The sequence below is a fragment of the Crocuta crocuta genome, unplaced genomic scaffold (genome assembly GCF_008692635.1).
Source record: "Crocuta crocuta isolate KB4526 unplaced genomic scaffold, BGI_CrCroc_1.0 scaffold274, whole genome shotgun sequence".
NCBI classification, from domain to species: domain Eukaryota; kingdom Metazoa; phylum Chordata; class Mammalia; order Carnivora; family Hyaenidae; genus Crocuta; species Crocuta crocuta.
In genome coordinates, this window is record NW_027530222.1 from 2,031,598 (window position 1) to 2,050,541 (window position 18,944).

Consider the following 18,944-nt stretch of genomic DNA (forward strand, 5'->3'; position numbering starts at 1 on the left):
TGTTCCTCTTCTCACGGAGAAATACAATGAGCAAAAGACACAGATCAGATGAAAACATGAACTTTTAGAGATGCCAGCTCTCCTCTTGGTCCCCTCAACTAGCCCCATCCCCCAATTATACAAAAAAAAATTTTTTTTAATCCGTACACTGTAGGCCTCCCCTTGAAGGCAGACCTGCTCTGCTTAGCCCACCTGATGAATGAGAATACACCAGACAACCACCCTCTCTGCAAGCAAGTAGGTCTCAAAGAAAACACCCAGAAGCTGAGTCACATGTGTAGGTATTACTCTAATGCTTCAACAGAAGCTCTCCCGTAGGGAAACTTGAAGTATGAGGAGAGTTTATACTCCAAAAGGTACCCTTCTTTTAAGGCCAGTTCATTACATCCTCAGTACGTAATCAGAGCTTTGGATACAGAAGTTCAACAGCTCTGACTAGATCAGAAAACAAACTCACTTTCTGAATGAACAAAGTGCAGTTTTGAACTGCAGAAGTTAATGGAACACAAAATAGCCTACACATCTGGGAAATGCAAACCAAAATGGCTGGTGTTCTCAAGTGCGAGGAAATGTATTGGGCATAATCTAATCTTTTAAGAATGCTCATCTTCGTCATTAAGTCCTACTTCATTTAGGTGAAGACAATTCTCCACCCAGCCTCCTGGCTGGTTCAGGTAATGTTGTTATAGGTCTTAGGTGAAGAGTGTTGGCCAAGAGGAAAGCCTACTTGATGCTAAACTATGCATGCTACAAGTATTTGTCCACTTCTCTTCAGACTTGTCCTCATTAACTGAAAGATTAAGAAAAAAATAAGCAAAATCTAAATTACAAGACTTAGATTTTTAAAAGGTCCTTGGAAAACACTTCAATATTTAATTTTGCAGAGCAATTTGAAATCACAAAAGCTTTTCATTATACCTAAAATTCTTCTATGTCTATTGCTAATAAGTTATTCTACACTTACTGCCAATAATTTATCATATTTATACATTCCTAAAGATTTATTGAGTACTATGTGCTGGGCATTGTGCTCATTCCCAGGAATTCAGCAGTGAATAAATCTAAGTGGGTCCTGCCATCATAAGGCTTAGGTCTAGCAGGAACATCAAGTCATGAAACAAGTATTTCTAAGGGTAAGTTTAATAAATGGAGATATTGTGAGATGGCTACCTGCATCTCATCTTACAGATGAGAAAACAGATTTAGTGAGGTTAATTTGCTCAAAGCCATCCAGCAAATGAAACAGGAATCCAACCTAAAGGATACCAAAGTCCTTGTTTTTAACCAAGACTTCAGAAATCTGTGCTTATGTCAACGAGAAATACTTTTCTGCAAACCATCTGGCAGCATATTAACAAGAGCTGCAAAAATGCTTAGAACCTTTGACACAGATTCACTTTAGAAAATAACGCTGAAAGCAATAATCCAAAATTGGGAAATGAATCTGCACAAAGACAATTATGATTGTGCTACCTATAAAAGGTAAGAACTGGAGCACCTGGGTGACTCGGTCAGTTAGGCATCTGACTCTTGGTTTTGGGTCAAGCCATGATCTCACAGTTCCTGGGTTCGAGCCCTGCATCAGACTCTGTGCTGACAGTGTGGAGCCCATCTGGGATTCTCCCTCTGCCCCTACCCTACTCTCCAAATAAACTTTAGAAAATTTAAAAAAATAACAGAAGATAAGAACTGGAAGTAATCCAAGTGACTAACTACATACACAGAGTATATCAAATGCACTATTATTTTCACAACTGCACACTATTTCATTATCACCTCCTATGTGATCCTGAGAAAATTACTGATTCTAAAATTCTTCAGCTATCTTTAGTGGATCTCTTAGTGGATCGCTCAACTATCTAGGGAAAAGACATTAACACTACCTGTAATTGTATGTAGTGGAAGGACAGCCACTGCCACTTTCTGATTAAGAGTTTACAATGTGCAAAGCTGAGAGGCAGGAACTTGAAGATTAGGTTTTCGTGAGGATTAGAAGAGATAGAGTATAGATGGTGTTATTTTCCCGAAGTCACTAAGGGAATAGAGAGAAATAAGAGAGCCTACTCTAAATCATACAGTTTATTAGTAGCACACACAAAAATTTACCTGTAAAGCTGTTGACTTTAACAGTGAAGTTCTTTTCAGTACATAATGCCAACCCCTGGTTATCAGAGAAAATGAAGGTTCAGAGAAACTGAGCCAAAAGAGACTCAGATCACAAAGCTAATTAGTGACAGAGCCAGAATTTGCGGGGTTTTCTGGTTTTTTTTTTATGTTTTTTCTTATGTTTCTAATGTTTTATTTCAGAGAGAGAGAGAGAGACAGAGGGAGAGAGAGAGAGAGGCAACGTGAGCAGGGGAGGGTCAGAGGGAGAGGGAAACACAGAATAGAAGCAGGCTTCAGGCTCTGAGCTAGCTGTCAGCACAGAGCCCAACATGGGGCTCAAACCCACAAACCAGGAGATCAAGACCTGAGCTGAAGTCGGACACTTAGCCGACTGAGCCACCCAGGTGCCCCGAGAGCCAGAATTTGAATGCAAGTCTCCCAATTCCCAGTAGAGGGTTTTCTTTTGTTACAGCACAGTTATTAAATATGCAATCACCAACAGGTAGATGAAACTGCAAGTTAAAATTATTGTTAAAGTCATAATATTCTAAGGCCTTTAGATTCTATTAGCCTAAATATCTGAAGATAGAATACAACAGAAGAGAAAAATTTGCCAAAAACCAACAAGAGGTTATTTCAAAAGGACTGTGGGAAAAGCCCTCTACCATGCAAAGATTTGATGCGGTGTAAGAAGGAAAGAATCCCACATCATCAGTTAAGTGCCTGTCATGACCCAGCGTGATACCAGACATTTTGCCTCAGTTCACTTGCTCTCTACAACACGATGCACAAAGAATCATCCCTACTTCATAGGAAAAAGATGCTGAGAGAGTAAGGGATTTGCCCACAGTTGCTCAACTAGTGGAGTATGATTTGAATTCAGGCCGGTCTGATGCTAAAGTCTATGTTCTTTCAATATACCACACTGCCTGCTGTTGCAAGACAATTGGAATGTGAATTATATATATACACTTTTTGCATCCTGTGATTAAGATGAGGTAAATAAAATCTGGCATTCTTGTTCAACCAATATTAAAGTTGGTGGCAGAGATTCGTTAAATATTTATTCAATAGTCATTCATAGGCGCTCTCACTCTGTGCCAGGTACTAAGCTAAGAACAAAGATGAACAAATGGCCCGCAATTTCATGGAACTCATGATTTAGGAGAAATAAGGTGTTTTGGGGTTATCATAAATATTTGTATTCTTGGAAAGCTGAAACACTATCTGGCCTAAGAGAGCAAAACCTCAGTTCTCTTAGGAACTGAGTAACTGTGGGCAATTCAGTTTCTGGATGGTGGACGTTTACTCCTTTAAGCAACAGATCTCATTTCAGTTTTTATTATTTATAATTGAATCTTGAATAACATGAGTTTGAACTACATGGGTCCACTTACATGCAAATTTTGTGAATGCGTGGATGTATATGGTACTATATTTTCCATATGATTTTTCTTAACATTTTTTTTCTCTAGCCTACTTTATTGTAAGAATCAGCAATGATACATATGTGTCAATCAACTCTAGGGCTTATCAACAGTCTATTAGCAGTTAAGTTTTTGGGAAGTCAAAGTTATACACAGATTTTCAACTGCACAGGGGGTTGATACCCCTAACTCCCCATGTTGTTCAAGAGTCAACTGTAATCATTTTCCAATGCTTTGTCAATTCTCCTAGGATATTCTGAGCTCCAAGACCTGAGACCCTATATCCCCATCCCCATGGATTCCTTTATACTGTTGTATCCAAGACATGGATGGATAGAGGAAGGTAGAACGTAAAGACCACGGAATGCAAGAGAGTGAGATTTATTTTATAATAAGAACTTCACATAAATTCTAAACTCAAGCACTTTCCAATCTTTCCCCAATTGTTTTCAAGGATTAACATGATTTAAACTTCTCTGAGGGGATGCCTGGGTGGCTCAGTCCATTAAGCATCTGACTCTTGACTTCTGCTCAGGTCATGATCTCATGGTTTGGGAGTTCAAGCCCCATGTCAGGCTCTGTGCTGACAGTGCAAAGCCTGCTTGGGATTCTCTCTCTTCCTCTCTCTCTGCCCCTCCCCTGCTCGTGCTAGCTCCCTGTCAAAATAAATACTTTAAAAAAATAAAAATACAAACGAACTTCCCTTGAAGACCTGAGTCTTAAGTATTCTAAGAAAAGTAATGCTCAGTTATTCAGGAAACCAAGTAACCTCGGGCAAATCATTGCACAAATCAGAGGCCTTAGCCCATTTTTAAAACTAGACATGGAGCTAAAATTACCTCTAAGGACTTTTCCAGCTCCGTAATTGTAGAAGTCCTTGAACAATACAATCAGTTGCTATAATGGTCCATTCAAATAGGACCATCCTTCCCCAGAGCCTAGTGCAGTATGTGGGATTAGTTTGGCAGCATTTTCCATAGTCCAAGATTAATATGGTTTTTGAGTTCTTGAGTCCATGGTTTATGGTTTTTTTACTACTGTCCATTTAACTTTCAACTGTTCCTCTTATTTTAACTTGCAACCTGTAATCTTCCTGTATTTATAAAATAAAATAAAAACACAGGCTTAAAAAAAAAAAAACAAGCTTAATGAAAAGGAATGGTGTATTTATGGAGTACCTACTAAGTGCCAAACACCAAACGTGCATTACTACAATTAATTTCATCTCTATTAATACTGCAAATAGGAAAAACTGGACACAAGATCAGAGTGGTTAAGTTGCCCAAGATCATATGTGGCACAGCTAGGATCCAAAACCAGGCTGATGTCTTCAAGGTCCAGGTGTTTTCCACTACACAACGCTGCCTCACAAGTTTATGAGAATAGTGTGTAGATGAAAAGTTCTTAGGCTTCAAATCAGAATCTAGAACCTTCTAATGGTTAGCATAAAGTTTAACCTCTTGCATTTACATGGAATATAAAATCTATTTTATCTCTTCTCTAGAGAAGTGAGAACATTATTAAACACACTTCATTTAGCTTATTTTATATAAAACTAAGTCTTTAGGTAATTGCCAAATGGGCAAGCTTGTCAAATAGCTTAGGGCTAGATAGGTGAGAAATTTATATGCATCATTGAAACTGCTGAACCATTTTTTAAACATGGAAGGGAAAAAATTGATCCTTTACTAAGTTTCTCATTACCCTTCATTATGGTCATTAGATGGAACTATATATTCAGAAAGATGGAGGATTCATTAAGGATTTAACTCCCTCAAACAGTTAAATAGAGCTACCACATAAATACTCTTAAGAGTCCAACTTCACATTTTAGAGTTTATAGGTGTGAAATGGATGTTAACCACAATTATGACACATTCTCCCCTTAGTGTCTCTGAGAGCACCCAAATTTTTCATGTTAGTGCTCATTCTGACCTCCAGAGATTTCAACCCCTGCTTCCTCCGTACTGAGGATGACCTGCTATATTCTACTGAATCCTCAAGTCAGTTTACAGGAAAACACAAGTTTCTGTTTTCAAGTACTCTGTCATCATAAATAATCTGAACTCAAGCATTTCTGGTGTTGCTGGCCATGGCCTAGGCTTACTAACTTCCTTTAAGCCAACAAATGCCTTTTCACATTTGAGGGTCAAATGCCAGAGAATTTAATAATTTTCTGACAAATCTACAAATTGTAGTATCATTAAGTAACAATTATCCTTTCTCTGTCAGGCACCATATACATGATGCAGTGACATTAACTGAATGATAACATTACTCCACCACAAAAAAAAAAAAAAGGGGGGGGGTGCTTGCAATAGCAGGTGCTCTGACTGTAAAAGGGGACAGTCGGCCTTGTTGCCACTGGGAAGTTGAAAAGGTGACAAGTTTTAGTTCATTGGTGGATGTTCACTCAAGCACACCGCTGGGGTCTGGAGACCACAAACCAAAACGAACAGGTCTAGCATACAGTGTCCAATTTCTCAGAATCAAGGTTTTCGTAACACCAGGTCCTCTCTGAGCTTCTGACTTATTAAACACACTCTTCCAGACCCAAAACTCTCTCAGAAGAAAGCAGTAATAACTTGTAAAGTTTGGGACAGTTGTTACTTCTACGAACAGTGGCCACCATCATGGGAAGTAAAATGGGAAAGACTGAGAACAAGACTCAGGAAGACTGGTTGGGAAGAATAAAAACCAAGTGAACTTGCAGGGACTGAAGAAGAGTTGGGGACTCTGTCTGGGATTTAGAAAGCTGGACTCTGACTGGGAGTGGGGGGTAATAAAAAGCCTAGAGGATCACAGGAGGCACTGCAAAGAAGCAACAAACACAGCAGCCGCTGCAGTGAGGTTGGGCAGTTAAAACCCACCAGTGAGCAAGCTTCTCCACCAGCTCTCTTCAGCTCAGAAGCAAGAGCAGGAAAGCCAGTGGAAGAGGGCACTGTGGGGTGGGGGTGACCGGCCCATCTGACATCACAGAAGGTGAAGGGAACTGGGGATAAAAGTGGATTGTATTGGAGGACTCAGAACATGAAGAACAAATGGATCAAGGAAGGAAGAGGTATCAGTCAACTAAGGAGCATTGGGAGGATACTGAATGGTCCACTAGCTATGAGAGAGTGAGAGGTACCAAGTCAGGAGGTTCCAGATAGAGCGAAAACAGGCTTGGGACATGACTTTCAATGCCCATTATGCAGTCTGACTCTATAGTCTCCGCTCCCTCAGTGTTTAAGATCAAGAGAATAGGCCATCATCTGATAGTCCAGGCCACATACCAAAGTCATAACTTAACATCTTCATGCCAAATGCAAATGGTGCAGCCATATTCCCCACATACCAAAATCATAACATCTTCATGCCAAATGCAAATGGTGCAGCCATATTCCCGTATGAATGCTATGGAGGATTATTTCATCACTGCCCGGAGCAACTGTCCTCTTGGGGCCATCACTGAGGTCTGAAGGTCTTTGCACATTCTTCTCATACACTCTCCCCACCCAATTTCTTAAGCCTCTTCCTCTCCTGTAACCGCTCAGGTCTCAGTCCTCTTCCTGGTCTCATCTCACTCACCCAGCTGCATGCACTTCTGCACCTGCCTTGTAGCACCCGATGACTGACTTTATCCTTTCTGCATTCTTGCAAGACCGGACTTCGAGGTCAAATCTGCTTTCTTACAGCCCCACAAAGTTCCTAGGGTTTATCTTTAGGAATCTAGTGTCCTGCACATAGGTATTGGACAAATGTCTATGGAAAGGACAGAAATATCTTGAGCCATGCAGACACGTGAACAGGTCATTCCCTGCACATCAGCAAAATTAACAGTGCATCCAAAAAAAGCATGACCCCCTATCAAGCCCGGGCTGTGCTCATTCACTGTTAACTCTGGTCTCCCATCCCACCCCGTTTTATAAGGGCATGTCTGAAGTAAAATCCATCATGTACAGACTAAAAGCCACACAGGATCAGGGACGGAGTTTTATTTACCTTTGAATTCTCGGTATCTGCTACAAAATCTAATATTTTGTAGACAAATTGATGACTTAATGAACTCATATGCACAAATTCCCATAAAAACAGAACCAAACAGAAGAGCTATGAAATTACCAAAAAGCAAAGTAATCATGAACTACTCAGACTCTAATGTACATGAAAACTGCTTTTGTTATTTTAGATGTTTCTATTTTAAATACAGTAAACTTCAGCACAAAATAATACAGTGTAATTTTGCACTTGCAGGGGAGACCTTGCTTTTCCTAAGCATTTTCCTAGTCATTTCCTCACGCAATTCACCGTCTAACCACCCAGCTTGGGAGCAGAAATGGGAAACTTCACTGCATTTGGAATTAGGACAATTGGACTCAAGTCCTGTCTTCACCACTTCCTGTCTGTGTGACCTTGAGAGCAGTGCTTTATCCAGTAACACATTTCAATTTCCTTCTCTGTAGACCAGTGATAAGATCTTGTTCTTCCTGGCTCTTAGACTTACTGCGATCAAGGATGTGGGAGAGGAGGAAGGAAATAAAATCTTGCTGAATACCTACTATGCCCCAAGTATTTTACAATTATTTCTCACCACAATCCTGCAAAGTAGGTTTTACTATTTCTTGCCTTTAATAGAACATGGAGACTCAACAAGTAAAATATTTTTCCTAAAGGCATCAAGTGCCAGAGCTGGGATTCAAACCTATCGGTCTTGTCCCAAAGCTCTCTTGATGAAATTATAATGCCTCCTTAATGACCTCTAAACATGTATTAAAAAAAACTTTTAGCTGCTATTCAGCATATGATTGATCTGTCAGTATTTACAGCTATTGCTTTAAGTATGGAAGGCAGAGAAGAAGGAAGCAGGTATTCAGTAAGGTCACATGTTAGAAGCAGAGCCAGGCCTCTCACTCAGGTCTCCTGACTCCTAGCCTAAAGCCTTTGGTCATTAAACCCTATTGCCTCCATGCTCCCAGGAAAAGTCTGCTGACATTAGTGGGCACAGAGGCATGATGCTGGTTTATTCAAGCCAGCTGTTACGGATCTATTTTGAGACAAGTACTTTGAAAATCATGGAAGGTGAGTATCAAGTGTTTCATTGACTATTCCATACTAATTGACCCTAAAGAGAACTCCCATGTGAGTAGCATATGCGGCTGGCTTCCTGTTAAGCAAGCAACTCAAAGGCTAACTACAATCCTTGCAACACCTATTTTGAAAGCACATTCAGACATCAGCACAAGATACAATTCTAAGTTTTCTATGAAAAAAGTATCTACTGTGCTGTTCATGGTTCTGTCCACTAAGTGCTCAGGATTCAGGGAAGAATGCAAACTTGTAACTCTCCTTTAATACAACACAGGATCTGTGTTAAGGGGGGTGGTGGTGATGTGATAGAATATTCTAACTAAAAGCTAATAGGTGTCCATGAATTTACAAGAAGAATGGTTATTATAAGGCAAGGGAGAAAAGACAGTCATTTGAAAGTCTGCCATTTATAACAAGTGTGTTCCTGCTGCCCAGGGAAATTAAAATGTAGGCACTCCTGACCCCACTCAAGAGCAGATCAAATAACCACGTGCTCAGGACCCGGTGTCACCAGACACATTAAAAGGCCAAAAAGGCTACACTCATTCTCCTCTCTCATGAACTTCCCTGTTTTTAATACCTGATTTTCCTTTCACCATCATATACCTGTCAGAGGTCGCTCTCATTTTACACTGCATAGGATAAATATGTATCAAGTCATCCAGTTGATAGATTCAATACTCTGAAACTAAAATTACTACTCAGTAACTAGTATGGAGATATTATTGATAACCACAAAACAATTTGAAAACATTCCTCTAAGCAAAGGCTACAGGTGAATAGAGTCGGGGAGGGGGATTCACACCAATTCACATTCAGATCTGCCAATAGCTTTGCTAAAGGAACTCAAGTTGGCTTTAAGCATTCTAATTGTAATCTTGTCTTCACCACAAGATTGTTCAACAACTACCTGTTAGTACAAGTTACTAAACTCTTAGCCTTGGAGAGTAGCTATCTCATGGAGAGACTAACAGTGACGGTCTCACGGTGGTGTGACAAGGAGGTACCTCATGGAAGGGGTTAACACTCCGCCTTCCAGGTTTCTGCAGAAGTACTGATAATCATAGTAAAAATCATTAACACTGGAGTATTTGTTATGTGCCACTCAGACCTATTTCAGTCAGTCAGTCCTCACAGCCATGGTAGGGGACAGGTTCCTTTATTACGCCTCTTTTAGATAGGAGGAAGCAGAACAGACAGGTCTAGACACTTTCTGAAAGTCACTCGGGTGATAACTGGTGAAGCAATGTTGTTGTCTATTAGTTATGTCCTTCAATAAACACGCGTTTTTGATTTTTAATGACACAGTATCAAGTACATCTTATTAAAAATGTATAGATCTATTTGAAAATGTAATGAAAAAGTCATCATTTCCCATCCATGAATTTACTTTATGCCTATTTGTATTACGTAGGAGTCTTGGTGTTCATTTCTAGAGATGAACATAAATGAAGAGGCCTACCGCAGCCTCAAGCAGGTCACAGCCTGGAAGGGACACAAAGTATTGTAGAACGGTGCAAGGAGTGCTGGGCTCCACCTGTATACATTATACAGTGCACAAAGCAGTATGCTATCAGCCAGGGTGACTCTCGAACAGAATCTTCAATCACACAAATAAGGGCATGTCAAGCAGAGAAATGGGCACATGCAGGAACACAGGACATTTAACAGCACAGTTCATTTGAGAAGCCACAAGAAGTTTAGGAGTACAGAGTGGAAGAAAACTTTGAGAGATGGAGCAAAAGTAGACGACAGGTCCTTGCATGCTTACTAGGGAGGCTGGGTTTTTATCCCACGGTCCATAAGGCATCATTAAACAGTCATAAGGAGGTTGACTGACCACTTGTCCCAGTAGTTCAGGTAAACCCAAGGAAACCTCACTCTCCAGCACACCCAATATCCAATCAAGCTTTTGTGGCTCTATCTTGAGAATATATCCTGAATCAAATGAGGCAACTAACAGCATATGTGCTTTCAAATGGAAAGGTTCAGGAGAGAACTGATGATGCAGGAAAGCATGGGGACGGAGTGACTGACCAAGGGACTGACCATGGCTGGGAGCACTGATCAATCTGCCCACAGAACAGGGGAGAAAGCACCAGCTATGGGCACAGATGCAAGAAGGTGAAAGCCTGAAGAAGTGGTCCTGTTTTCTCAGTGGAACAGGAAGCAAAGCCACCAGAGGAGAGGAAGAATGGAGACAAAGGTGAAGGAGTTCCAACAAGAAAAGGTACCAGGGAGGTGGGAGGATGGGCAAAACGGGTCAAGGGGAGTGGGAGACACAGGCTTCCACTTAGGAAACGAGGAAGTCACAGGGAGGGAGGAGATGAAAGGAACAGTACAGGGTATATAGTCAATGGCATTGTAATAATGTATGGTGACAGATGATGGCTACACTTGTGAGCACAGAATACAGACCTGTCACATTACTATGTTATAAACCTGAAATTAATATAACACTGTGTCAACTACAATTAAAAAGAAAAAAGCAAAGGTACAAGTAGTCATCCGGGTGAGTCAGATAGTGAATGGTCTAGGCAGTTCTCAAGCTTCTTGGTCTCAGGGTTTTATTACACTTGTAATTATAGATAAGCCTCAACAGCTTCATGGGGGTTCTATCTATCAACACTTAACATATTAGAATCCTCAACGGAGAAATCTTTGAAATACCTACAATCCATGCTCCATCTCAGCAATGACACCAGTGGCATCATGCAGCCTTTGAAAAACTCCACTGTACACTTGTGAGAATTAAAGAAAAGGAAAATCATGTCTTAATCATAAGAAAAAGAAGATGTTTGACCTCATGGAACTCCTCAAGGTTATCTATGGCCCTTCCAGGAGTCCCCAGACTGTACTTTGAGAACATCTGGTCTAGAGCTTTGGGTAAAGCTGGGTAGCCTAAGTGCCTGCTACAGTCAGGGATGATGAATTTACAGTAAGCATAGTCTGAGTGCCACAGATTTTTCCTCCATCAGATCCAGCAGTCAAGCTGCAGGCAGGAGTAAGTGGAGAGTTGGATTTAACCAGGGTTTCACTTTCCTCAAATGAGTATTACAAATCGAGAGAAGCTTAAATTATGCTGGCTGCAGTATTTAAACTGAGGAGGACAGGAATGAAGACAGGAAGGCAGTGAAGAAAGAGGTGGCAGGAGCTCTTAAAGACTGTTGGACTTCAGGTGTTAGGATAATCCAGAAAGGAGTAGTAAGGGAATGGGACACTTGACACTAAGAATGCAGAAGGTAACTGTTAACAGTTTCAAACTCCATATTTAAAACTGAATGCACTCCCTTTCCCTCAGAAATCTGCACCTCCTCTCTATAACCCTTCCCCCAAACCCTCCCTGTACCCAAGCCAGAAATAGAGACGCATCTCTCCTCTCACTGCATCAAAATGGCTCCCAAGCCTTGTCCACTCCAACTCTCAATCATGTCCATCTTTTCGTCCTTCTCCAGGCTTCCTTCCTGCCCTTTCTCAGGCATGGCACCCACCGGCCCCACCTCCCCTGACCAAACTTCAGCAGCAGCCTTGTTCTCACCCAGGTCCATCCTATCAAGCTTATCCTTCACTCTGCTGGGGATGAACTGTGGTGCACAGTGAAGTCAATAATGTGATCGTCATCACTCTATCCATGAAGCAATTATACCAATAGAGGTGGAGGTGGCAACCAGGCAGGTACAGGCTATCCATGTGTATCTGAGGTCCTTGAAGGTATGAAAGGTAGGTCACACTACAGTGACAGGACAGGATACAAGAAAGAATATGAACAAAGACAATGAAGGAGGCAACTCAAATTTCCTTAGAATGTTTAAAGAGAAACCAGCAAAGGAAACAGAGGACACAGTAAGACAGGAGAGAATGAGGCAATGTGTAGTGTGGTGATAATCAAAGGAGGGTTTCAGGAGGAACAGAAAAGGCCATGTCAAATGCCATAGAGAGTTTCAGGAAATTTTGAAAGGGGCTGTACTAGGAAATTGGTATCCACACAGTCAAAACTGTTTGCATTACAAACATGATAGGATTTTCCCCATTAAAATACACACACACACACACACACACACACACACACACTTTCCCATTTTCCTCACCCTGGCAGGCATGGGATTTTACCTCACCAGCAATAAGGCCTCAGCATTTTATCCTTTATGCCAGTCTCTGGCTCCTAGAGAACCCAGGTTAAGCCATCAAGTATCCTACAGAACCAGTGCTTAAGATGCCTTAATATGCCAAAACATTGGTATCAAGTTTAACATTCTGCTGACAGATTAAACAAGGGAATAATCTATCAAATGGCAAAGAGGTTACGCATTTCTGTGGGGCAAGACCAAATCATAACATTATTTTGAATGGACTAAAATCATAATGGGGCACACCATTCTTTTTGGACAATGACCACCTTTTGGACTTTGCCTCCCTTCAGTATAATCCAATCATCTTCACACAGCATCACCTCGTTGCGGGGACAGGCAGGGAATGAAGACCTGTATTTGGAATGCACATCTTAATGCTAAAACGAACTTAACCATAGCTTTCAAACGATGTACAGTTATGTACAGCAAAAATAGAGTTCTGTTTGCCTTTTCTGAAAAGGTAGGAACAGCACCAAAACCCAACAGTATGTTAGTAGCCTGGACAAACTCTTGGGGAGAATACTGGTTACTCTTTCAGAAATGCTGCATCACCAACACTTGATGCTCAGTTTAAAAAAAAAAAAGAAAAGAAAAGAAAAAACCTGACAACCAATGACTGAGAGGAAATGGGGAATTGCTTTTCAGAGGAGCAATCTAAGTGAAAATTTTTGGGAACACATTAAATTTTATATTTTCTTATACTTTTTTTCTACACATACAAGACTTCCATAGGATAAAACTTATCTAAATCTAGAAGAGCTCTTTTGGTAGGTACAAAATTAAAGTTCTATTGGATAAGAAAATAACCTCCGAGACCTCTTTTCCCAAAGAGCCACCGCTGTGGCAACAATACTCCCAGAGAGGGGAACAGCCCTCTGTATTGAGGCTCTCCACCTACCTGCTCTTCTCCAATGGGGTGTTTGCCCATCACACACCCAATCTGTTTCTGTCCAATCACCAGAATATTTCATTTTTGGACAGTCGGTCTTCCATCCTTGTTTTACTTCATCTAGCAACAGCTCACGATCTCCCAGAAAAACGTTATTCACTCGGTTTCCTGAAACCACACTCCGCTCATTTCCCTCCTCCCTTATGGCCATTCCCTCTCAGCTCCGTTATAGGTTCTCTTTCTACTCTTGACACATGGGCAGGCCCAATGGCTCACTTTAACCTTTACTTTCTAAACACTACTTTTTAGGTGATTTCATCCAATCTCCTGATTTTAAGTACCACCTATATACCCGGACTCCAAAATTCCCATCTACATCCCCAACTTCTTCACTGCCTGCTCAGTATCTCCACCTAGATATCTACAGGGTGTTTCAAACATAACTCACTCCAAGTCTGCCCCCTCCTCAGACATCCACACAGAGCGATCCTCGCTCCAGTTTTCTCCGTCTCAATAATGGCAACTCCATCTTTCCTATTTCTTAGGACAAAATTCTGGAGTCCTTCTTGGCTCCTTCCTTCTCATACATAATCTGGCTCCGTCAATAAACTCCTGGGGAACCTGGGTGGCTCCTGCAGTTAAGTGTTTGACTTCTGATTTCAGCTCAGGTCATGTTCTTGTGATCACAAGACTGAACCCTAGACCAGGCTCTCCACGAAGCATGGAGCCTGCTTAAGATTCTTTCTCTTCCTCTGCCCCTCTCTACCACTCCTGCTCTAAGATAAATAAACATTAAAAAATAAAAATAAGCTACTGACTCTCCCTTCAAAATATATCCCAACTTAAGTATTTCTCACCATCTGCCCTGCTATCGCTCTGGTCAGAGCTGCCATCACCTCTTGCTGAAGTGACTATATTAGCCTGACTGCTTCCACTCTTGCTGTTCCACAGTACAGCAGCCAGAGTGACCCTGTTGAAAGGTAAATCAGGTCAGGGAACTTCCCGTTTCACTCAAAGTCAAAGTCCTTACAATGACACATTAGTCTTAAAAAGCTGGCTCCTGCTTTCTCTGACTTCATTGTGACCACTCTTTCTCACACTCACTCACCTCCAGTCACAATGGTTTTGTTTTTCCTCCAGTAGATCCATCATTTGATTGACCTCCAGACCTTTGCACTGGATATTCCCTTGCCAGGTATATTCTTTCAAACATCCATATTCCTGCATTCCCTCTCTCTCTTCAGGTCCCTGCTCACTTGTTACCCTCTAAGAAAAGCCTTTATTAACTCCCCTCTAGAAAAATCAAATGATATTTTGCTCTAGCCACTTACTAGGTTGAAAGCTCTTCATAGGACATTACATAGTCATTTCTTTCTTAATTGTCCATCTCCCCCACTAAAATATAAATCCTTTTAGGGTAGGTATTTTGTTGTATTTGTTTATTGCTCCAAGCCAGTATCTACAATAGTGCCTAGCACACAGAACCAGGTGTTTGTTTAAAGAACCCCGAAAGCCTGATTAATTCATTTTAAGACAATTCAAGGTTTACCTATACCATACACAAATGGTCAGTAAATTCAAATATACTATTCTCATCCTAAGACCTGGAAAAAAGGAAAGTTTTAAGTTACGAAATCATAGGATTAAGATCATCTCATTGATAGATCTCAGGGCACCTGGAGGGCTCAGTCGATTAAGCACCCAACTCTTGGTTTCAGCTCAGGTCATGATCTCATGAGTTCAAGCCCCAAGTCAGGTGCAGAGCCTGCTTGGGATTCTCTCTCTCCCTCTGCTCCCTCCCCCATGTTCTCTCTGTAAGACAAGTAAAAATGAAGAAATACATGTATGTTTTTTTGAGCTGAAGAAGATCCTCCTTCTACCAATATATCAAGACTAAAAAGATGGGTAGCCACGGCCAGGAAAAATAGGAGACTGGGATCCTATTTATAATTCTATTTTGAAGACTATTAACTTAAGACCTCAAGATTCAAGCATAATTAAGCAATTATTCGCAGGGTTTTTTTTTTTAATGCAAACAAGGCAGAAGGCTAACAGAATGGAAGAAATCACACTCATTGAAGATTAACACTCTTATCAAAAGGGGCTACTCGTTGTATAGCCTCTTACAGGATAGTTAAGAGCAGCCAATAAGCAAAACCAACAAATTAAAATTCCCTTTGTCAACACCTGTTCATCACAGTCTCAAATGCCAAGAAACTCTGAAGACCTAGTTATTTCCTAGCTTAAAAGATCATGTGCTATAAAGAAATTCAAATTATTATATTCAACAGAACCTAAATCTGGTGGACAGAAGGACTGGTAGACACTAGTAAGAGCAAAAGCCTTAATAAGTACTAGTTATGACATCTCTAAATTCGGAAGTATAAAGTCTGCTGGGATGCAGATCAGGATTTCACTGGGTTACCAGGTTATTAAACATACAATATGAATATTACTGATGGAATAGGAGCCTTATAACCAGAAGCAGCTAGAAAGATAGAAGCTAGATCCAGAAACAGAGAGGTCAGCCCAAAAGACCTTACAATGGTTTTAAAGTGTTCATTGTAACCTTTTCTTTATATGACAATAGCTAAAAACAAAAAGTTTTGATTTTACTACTAGTGAACACCTATTAAGTGCTGAACACTGTAGGCATGTTAAATAGATCAGCTTGCTCAATGAAGTCATTAGTAAGTGTTACTTAAGGACTTAATGACAATTTGTGTAATACAGACTCATCCGTCCAGTGCTCAGCTGTTCAGCCACCTTCTCGCTCTGCAATGTGGTCAAGAACCAAGAAGGAAGCCAAAACAGACATCACCATACGCAGGCCTTCAGGGTTCACTTTTGAGAGAAGCCCTCACTCACAGAACATTACAGAGAAAACTGCATTGAATTTACAGACAGAAAACTCAGGGCTGGACAGACCTAAGAATCCAAAAGCAAAATAGCCTAAGGAAAGTCATTTGGCTGTTTACCTCACTATAACCTGGCAGCTTATCTGACAGCCCAGTGCAATAATTCCTTTAAAGGGCAAGAATCCTGAGGTGTTCAGGGGCGCCTGGGTGGCTCAGTCGGTTGGGCGTCCAACTTCAGCTCAGGTCATGATCTCACAGTTCGTGGGTTCAAGCCCCGCGCTGGGCTCTGTGCTGACAGCTAGCTCAGAGCCTGGAGCCTGCTTCGGATTCTGTGTCTCCCTCTCTCTCTGACCCTCCCCTGCTTCATGCTGTCTGTCTCTCAGAAATAAATAAAACATTAGAATTAAAAAAAAAAAAAATGAATACTGATGTGTTCACTGTGGTACCACCAGTAGGGAATTCCGTTCTTAGAGCATCATCTGTGCTCGATTTTCATTAGTGTTATTTATAATGATGATCCTCAGGCACCAAAAATTTAAATAATATATTCTACAAAGACCAAAAACACATTTGAGAATATGTTCATCCATTGTTAACATCCAAACAAAGGTCAGAAGATTAAAAGAGGAAGGTTCTCAGCTGTCCGGAGAAATTGATTATTGAGAACAACTTATTGAACAACCCCTGAGGGCTCCAGGAAACTGAAGTTTCAGGAAGTGCACACAATACTGTATTCCCTGCTGGTGGGCCAAGGCATCCTGACCCATACTGCCTCCTGAGGCTACAGGCCAGGTAGAAAATAGTGATCTGTAAACTCAATAGCCAAATGCAGCTCCAGGAGAACTTTGCTCACAACGGCAGCTTCCAGCTTAATGAAAATGTCTGTTAACCCCTTAACAACATATCCACAATGGAGACAACTTTGAAGGGCTCCACAGAGTTGGCAATCACCACCCAGGATTATGGGAAAGCACAAAATAATTCGTCTCACTTCTGAAATCGTATGGTGCTCACTACTCAAAAGCCTGTTCGGTCTTGGGGACTGCTAACCAGCTGAGTGAAGGCCGATAGGATAGGGAAGGAATATAGAATCTGGGGTGCAGACGGCCCCTCTGCATGAAACCCTGACATCAAGAAGAGCTGAATGAGTGTGCTCTAACTTTAAATCCATGATTATTCAATTTTATGAGTCAATTCCATTGCAAAAGGCACTGCTCTAGTTACTAAGTAGTTGGGACTATCATTCAGGATTAGTGACACAATATTATGGAAGGGGACTCCTCCTCCCTGTTAAGTTGAACGTGGTTTTTTAAATATAATGCGAAAAAGTAAAGAGGTGCTGAACCGTGTTCAAGATCTGTCTGCGTGGAAACTTTCTGATGGGACCAAAAACTACTATTCCTCTGACCCGTGGCGTTTGAGTTGACTCTAGGATGCACGCAGCCCTCCAAAGTTTTTTTAACCCCTCCAAGCGGCACCTCCAGGCAAAGTTCCAGCCACGGGAGCCAGGCGTGCACCGACCCCACCACCTGAGCAAGCACCGAATGAAGAATGCAGAATCTTAGCGAAACTGGTTTCCTGTCGCTGCGGAGAGGCTGGACTCGCTCCTTCTCACATGGCTTCGGAGAGGCTGTAAACACAACCTGGCTCGCCAGCTGGCCACAAGCTCACGGGGGCTTTCGGGGGCAACCGCTGCACGGTGCTCCCTTTTCCTCCCTTTGACCAGTGTCATTCCCGTACAGATAACGGTACCGGAACGCCCTCCACTTCCTAGAGTCATCATTTATGTCATGGTTCCTCTTTCCAGAAAACATGGAGACGACACGCAAAGCAAAAGAACAGACTAAAAGCAAAAATCACCCCCATCATCTCCGTTTACCCCTCTCCATTGTTACTGTAAAAGAGCTGGAGCAAATTCCTTTTGTTGCCCTACACACGCACACACGCACAAAAGTAGGTGAAGGGCACCCAAAGACAGTTTATTTTTTCCCGCCTCACAGAAAGCCTTTACGAAATCCTCATCCCGTCCCCGGACGCAGGACTTGAGCATTCAGCTGAAGACCTACAGCCCCCAAACCACTCCAGGCCAACGTACAAAAAGCCGAAGCGGTTCCCAAAGCAGAAGGCGGGGAGGCAGGGCAGGCTGAGCGCACCTAGATGTTTGCATTTACACAAAGAAATTAGCCGGATGATTAATGGGAGACGCCGGTCGGAGGCGGAGGCGCCCGCGCCGGCTTCCTTACCTGGGACATCTGCGGCCTCAGGTTGATCTCCTTCAGGTTGATGGAGTGCGCCCGGAGATTGTTGAGCAGCTGGCACAGCAGGACTCCATCGCGGAGGGTCTGCGCCAGGTCGAACACCTGCGCCGAGTCCCAGGTCACCCGGTGGTTGGCCGGCAGCACCTTGCAGTGGATGAGCCACTGCGCGCACTGCTTCCAGGGCTCCATGCCCGACGGCTCCGGGA

The 18,944-nt window shown here is 41.9% G+C and overlaps 1 protein-coding gene across 1 annotated transcript in view; it reads right to left on the minus strand.

Moving 5' to 3' along the window:
* The window catches only part of VAV3 (vav guanine nucleotide exchange factor 3), a 349,649-nt gene extending 330,722 nt beyond the window's left edge, over nucleotides 1-18,927 (minus strand). The window contains exon 1 of the mRNA XM_077765552.1: nucleotides 18,724-18,927. Coding sequence (XP_077621678.1) covers nucleotides 18,724-18,927 — 204 coding nt within the window. The remainder of the gene's footprint in view (nucleotides 1-18,723) is intronic.
* Between the last annotated feature and the right edge of the window lie 17 nt (nucleotides 18,928-18,944).